The 6,174-nt window shown below is 60.4% G+C and overlaps 2 protein-coding genes across 2 annotated transcripts; one reads left to right on the top strand and one right to left on the bottom strand.

Annotated features, from left to right (window-relative positions):
• Positions 1–106: 106 nt before the first annotated feature.
• Positions 107–1,007, top strand: F751_0591 (Peroxisomal membrane protein PMP22; the record flags this gene model as incomplete). The annotated part of the gene is made up of 3 exons (XM_011400158.1): positions 107–178; positions 271–618; positions 858–1,007. 3 exons carry the CDS (start codon positions 107–109, stop codon positions 1,005–1,007), a joined length of 570 nt encoding a protein of 189 aa, XP_011398460.1.
• A 686-nt stretch (positions 1,008–1,693) lies between these two features.
• F751_0592 (ABC transporter I family member 20) lies at positions 1,694–3,349 on the bottom strand (the record flags this gene model as incomplete). Its single annotated transcript, XM_011400159.1, has 5 exons — positions 1,694–1,834; positions 2,058–2,165; positions 2,405–2,575; positions 2,840–3,117; positions 3,295–3,349. 5 exons carry the CDS (start codon positions 3,347–3,349, stop codon positions 1,694–1,696), a joined length of 753 nt encoding a protein of 250 aa, XP_011398461.1.
• Between the last annotated feature and the right edge of the window lie 2,825 nt (positions 3,350–6,174).

Consider the following 6,174-nt stretch of genomic DNA (forward strand, 5'->3'; position numbering starts at 1 on the left):
GGCCCCCATGTCCGCACTCCAGTGTGCTTAAATCCCTAATCAAATCACGGATCCTGGGCCGTGATCCCTGCAAATCTATTTGTATTGTCGATCTTTCGCACGCGACATGGCGGACCTCCTCACCCTCGCCTGGAAGCGCTACCTGTATGGCCTGCACTACCACCCCATCAAGACCAAGGTGAGAGGACAGGACATCGCGGGTCCAAGGGGTATTCCTTCGCTGTCTGCAGATCAACCAGGAAACCCTAACCCTCGCCCACACTCCGCCAGGCTGTCACTGCCGGGACCCTGGCAGCTCTGGCAGACCTGGTGTCCCAGCGCATTGCAGGTGCAGGCTCCATCAAGTGGCGCCGCACCGCCCTGCTGGCACTTTATGGCCTCCTCTACTCCGGGCCCTGCTCCCACTTCTGGCAGTACTACCTGGAGAAGCTGTTCCCAGACAAGCAGGACCCCCTGCGCATTGTCAAGAAGGTGGTGGTGGACCAGCTGGTGTACGCCCCCTTCCAGAACGTCGTGGTGCTGGCCTACCTGGCGAAGGTGGTGGAGGGCCTGCCCCTGGCCGCTACCATCGCCAAGCTGAAAGTGCAGTGGCCGACAGTGCAGGCCATGGGATGGAGGGTGAGTGTGAGGGTGTGTACAGGAGGGGGAATTGATGTGTTTGTGATTTAGGAGTGTGCCTGCCATGCCTGGCTTCGCTTGCATGGGTCCCAATCGCACTCTGTTGCGGAAGCTCTTGCTGCTCCCAGCAGCGTCCGAGTTGTTCCCACCACCCAACTAACGCATGCCGGGCAAGCCAAGGCCTCCAATAATCAGGACACACAAGGTCACGCCTCATCTCATCCCTGCCTCCCCTGCAGTTCTGGCCCTTGGCTCAGTACATCAACCAGAAGTACTTCCCCCTCCAGCTCCGTGTCATGTGGCTCAACATTGTCGCCTTCCTGTGGGGCATCTTCATCATGGTCAGCTCCCGCAGCTCCCCACTGCCAGCTGTCATCAAGAAGGTCTGAGTGGCGGGCAGGGCAAAGCCACCCAGAAGCCTGGGGCATGCGTCGAGGCATCCTGGCGTGCTGCCCATCCCTCACTGCCTCCAGGGTCACATTTTTGTTTAATGAACCCCACCCAAGTTTTTGGTGCTGTACACAAGGCAGTCTGCCCCAGCTTGAGCTCCGAACACACTCGTGGGAAATAGATGAGGGGCCAAAAATTATAGGGCGGCTGATGTTCATCACAGACGCTGGGCGTGGGTCCCTCGTATGGCTGGCAAGTACTCCTTCACGGTCGCCTTGGCCCTCCTTCACGGTCGCCTTGGCCCTCCTTCACGGTCGCCTTGGCCCTCCTTCATGGTCGGTCTGCCCCATGGGCGACCCAAACACGGCAGCTTCGACGTTTTCCAACCGGGTAGTCGAGCTCGTTGTCATCGAATGGAGGAGTTCAACCGCCCAGCAATGTACCCATTGTTCCACGTGCTCTGCTTGGGGGCCGCTGCACGCCTGGTGTCCCATCCTTCACCCTCACTCAGGCTGGCTGCTGCCGCTGTCTTCTCAGCCCTCAGGATGCTGCAAGGTGGAGTACACATGGTGATTGAGCAGGTGCAGAGAGTTACCAGACCCTGTGTAATTGTACAACTGGGGTATGTAATCGGCTGAACCCCGGGGTGCTGATCACCGCCAAACTCTGCAAAACCCCGCCAGGCTCACCTCACCACCCACGTCATGAGACGCAAGCTCTTCAGCTCTGCTATGTTTTCAACCTGCTCAAACACCTTGGCCTGGCCCTGGCTGAGGAAGAGGATGTGCGTCGGCCAGTTGTCCAGCCCGTCAAAGATGTGGGTGGCCTGGACGGGAGGACAGGGAGGGGCTGAGGGACATGTGGCGATGCAGCGATACGCACGGAACGGCTGGTGGACCAGGCTTGCAAGGTCGACACACCCAGTGCGAGCCATTTCGATCTCACAATCGCCCAGGCATGCCAAACACATGCAGCGCTGCCTGCGCCAGGAGCGACAGGTGAACCCCGACACAGGCGCGGCCCTCCCCCACCACCCTCACACCGCTCACATACACCACGGTCGCCTGCCTCTCCCTGCACTCCCTCCTCAGGAAAGCCATCAGGCTGGAGCGAGCCAGAACATCCAGGTCCACCGTCACTTCATCGAGCAAGAGGACCTGCATGGGAGCCATGCCAGAGGTTCAAGGACCAGGGGAGTCTGTCTCTCCTGTGCTTTGAGATCGGGTGCACCAGAGTGCAAAAGGGAGAAGCAAGCTGGGACCGTACGTGTCCCGCATCGAGGTAGCTCACCTCAGCCCTGTCCAACCCGTGCCCCCTATGCAACACCCTGCTCAGATGCAAGTTCTTGCTCTCGGACTCCGCCATCAAGCGGTGCACCTCGTCCAGGTGCTCCCACCTCGAAGGGGTGAAGGAGGCCCATGGCTATCTGCACACGCCGACGCTGCCCGTCGGACACCAGGTGCATGCGCCAGGCGGGGTTGATGTCCATGACCTCCAACAGCATCGCGCGGCGAGCCGCACCCACGCCCCGCACGTTCTCCAGCATGGCGCCGGCGCTGATGTCGGCCTGCACGGGGCATGAATCGTTTGTGAGGGCCGGTGTGGCTTTTGCTTTGCGTAAGGTGCATGCAGCATGATCCCGCGTATGCCATGGATTCTGTGAACATGTGCTTGTGTGCAGCTGCAGCTCCAGGGCAAGGCACCTTGCTTGACATGGCTTTCAGGTTTGGCCAGCTGAGCAGGTTTGCTCCTTCAAAGTCATGCCATCACCATCACACCCTGTGGCCGGCCCCCTCCCAAACACTTCGACCACAATGATCGATGCCCTCACCCTGAGGGGTTGGCTGTACCCGGCAAACGCCACGTCCTGGTCCCAGTTGCCCCCGATGTAGGATAAGCGGTTGGAGGTGGTGAGGTGCGTGGCGTGGAAGGGCGGCTCCCCCATGACCTGCAGCGCAGCGCGGTCCACCATGTGCTTGCCGGCCAGGACGCGGAGCAGCGTGGTCTTGCCCGCACCGTTGGCCCCCAGGAGGAGAGTGCATGACCCGCGAGGGAGCTGCAGCGAGAGCTGGCGGACGATGGGCTGGTCGCCTGGGCGGGGCTGGCCGTCTGTCGCGGGTGGGAATGGGGCTTGTGATCTGATGTGAGGGCGGCGGCGGGAGCGAGGAGGATATCTTCTCAGAATACGAACTGAATTTGAGGAGATAGGTGGGGGTCCAAATTATCCCCTACGTGTCGTTGCGCCGGGTGAGGTGAGGCCCCAGACGGAAGCACACACGCACCCACCAATAGTGGGGTACGTGAAGGTCAGGTCCCTCAGCTCGACTGCTGGCTGATCCATGGCGACGCACGAGTGCTTGTGCACTGATGTTATTGAAGTCTGAGTTGATCAGGATTTCGGCAATTACAACTGCAAAAAACCTCTTGGAAGTGAAATACGCCGTGCACTGGAACGCGCTCGGGGCTGCAATGGAGCGACACACAGGCCGGAGGCTTTGCTCGGTGATCACAGGAGTGGGAGAGGCGACTCGGGCATACCAGTGAGCTCAGGACGCCCGAGTTGAGCTTGCAAAATTTCCTTGGCTAGAGTGCCTCGCATTTGAGTGGCTGGGAACACTCACAAGGGAAACCAGTTTAGCGCGCGCAAGAGCCGTACTCTCAACATCGACTTCCGGCGACAAGCAAGAGCGCTATGAAATAATAGCCTGGTAAAGGGTCGACCAGCACGCAGCAGTGGGTGAAGAGTCGGTGCCTCGGAATATTCATCATGCCATCTCGCTGGCGGGGCCCGAATCAGAATGGCTGGAACTAAGATCTAACCAGATGGCCCAAACCACATTGTGGTAGGCTTTGTCAATTCTTTTATGATGATACTTCTGCCAACACAGGGAGCAGGATGACCTGTAGTAGCTTTGGAGTTCGACTGTTACACACCTAGAACATGGACTTGTACTGCTTTTGTTGGACACGAGGTCCTGTGACATCTCCGGCACTCGGCTGTTGCCCAGAATTTTGCTCAGCTTGGAGCAAGATTTCTCGTATTTTCTTTGCCAAGCCTGATCCACCGAATGATGAGCTTGTCTCTGCCTGTTCTAGGACCAGCTGCTGACGAGCTGTGAGATGCCTCACTTGCTCTTCCAACCTACCACAGATTGTGTTTCAAGGAAGTGAGAGGCATGGGAAACTATGGAGCGGGAGAGACAGTTGTACATTCTCCCGCACCCTGACCGGCACTCACCGGTCTGCTTTGGCTCGAAGCTTTTGCCTCTCCTCTTCTACCTCCTTCATGAAAGCCTGGAAGACAGCATGCTGGAGGCAGGTTCAGTGCTGCACACACCAGCATGACATGGCTGACCCATGCGGAGCTGATCAAGCAGCTAATATGGTGAGCAGATAGAGGACGCAACGCCCAAACCCAAACCACATCAAATCCAGCCAGCCACCGCACAAGCCATTCCCCCTCCACATCCATTCCTACCTCTTGCTCATACTTCTCTTGCAGCCTGTTCCAGGCCATGCCGAAGAGTAAACCTGTCGTAGCGATCCAGAAGATGCCATTCCCATGCTTCTGGAAGTACCGTACTAAGCGGACCTGGGAGGTCGCCCCAGCCTTTGCCCTCTGCAGCTCCTCTATCCTCTTGATCGCTTTCGTATGCGATTCTATATCATTGGTAATAGCCAGGTCAAGGCTGGGGTCTGCGTTGATGCTCTTGAGCTTCTTGAGTGCCTCATTCGAGCCGGCGAAGAGTTTGTCGACCTCTGCAGCGGAGGGGCCTGCCATTCCCGCGGAACCACCCTGACAATGCTGCCGGCGCTGAGCTTGTGGGGATTGACGCATACGCACAGGGTACCGTCGTTTGCCTCAAGGGCGCTCAGCTGCACGAGAGTGGCCTGCGCCATCATCGCGCTCCCGTTTGGGCGCCATTGCCGAAACCCCGAAACATATAGCTGGGCTATTGCATCCATGCTCCTGCCCCTGTGTCCATGCAGGCATATTTTATAGAATCAAACTGGATCTGAAATCTTTCGTCTAGTACCTATTGCAGTCACCACAAAGCTGGATTCGAGCCTGGCAGCGTCGGAGGGCTGAGGCCCGACCGTGAAGGAGGATGGACGAGTCCGTCGGTGGACTGCAGATTATGAACAAGGACAAGCACGTCTTCAAAGCTCCAGCTCCTCGCAAATCTGTCCTCGGTGAGTAGCGAGCGTGAGTGTGTCGGTGACGAAGAGAGGTACACTGCAGGGCGTGCTGTGAAACACGTCACTCACTCCTTTACACGCTCAGGCCTGGACCGACTCGCCGAGGAAAAGCGCTCTGAGCAAGCATCCGTGCTCGGTGTGTTGGCGGGAGAGCGAGGCAGATCCAGACTTAGTGCATGCATGGGCTGCACGGGGCAGGGCGGGGGGGCCCTGCTAGCGTTCTCTTCATGGTGCTCTACCTCCCTTGCCCTACCCCTTTTCCGCAGGCAAACGACCCGTCGTCTCTCTTGCCCGGGAGGAGGACGATGCAGACGCTCAGCAGGAGACGGGCTCGGCCGACCAGGCCCACACGTCCTCGGCAGGCCCAGCGGCACGCAGCTACCGCTCGTCCCGGATCGAGACCCCCTCCCACCCCGGCGGCGTCAGCGTCGAGGCGCGCCAGCAGCAGGCAGAGAGGGATGCACGCTGGCGCGAGCACCGTCGGGCCCCGGTGCACTCCCATGATCGCGGGGACGCGCGTGGCAAGGACCGCTTGCACAGATCTCGGTGAGGGGTGACACCGCTGTGCTCCGGGGCATGGACGGCGGAGGATGGCTGGGCCGGTGCTGGAAAGAGTGTCAGAGGTACACACGATTGGCCGTGCAAGTCAGCCCCCTGCCTCATCAGGATTCTTCCTCCCCTCCCCAGGGATGACCGGGGGTCTAGACACGGGCGGGAGGACGATCGGCGCCGGGGCGGGGAGCGGCGGGGCGACGACCGGCGGCGCGGCGAGGCGTCGGGCCGCGCGTCCCCTCCCCGGCGCCGGGCCTCCGACTGGGAGGCCACGCCTGGCAGGGAGGGGCGCCGCGACGAGTGGGAGGCCACCCCCCGCGCCACGCCCTCCACGGCACGCGGCGGCTCCCGTCACGCCGGCGCGGCGCGCGACACGCCCCGCGCCACGCCGGGGCGCGACACGCCCGCGCGCGC

The sequence above is a fragment of the Auxenochlorella protothecoides genome (genome assembly GCF_000733215.1).
Source record: "Auxenochlorella protothecoides strain 0710 unplaced genomic scaffold scaffold108, whole genome shotgun sequence".
Lineage (NCBI taxonomy): Eukaryota > Viridiplantae > Chlorophyta > Trebouxiophyceae > Chlorellales > Chlorellaceae > Auxenochlorella > Auxenochlorella protothecoides.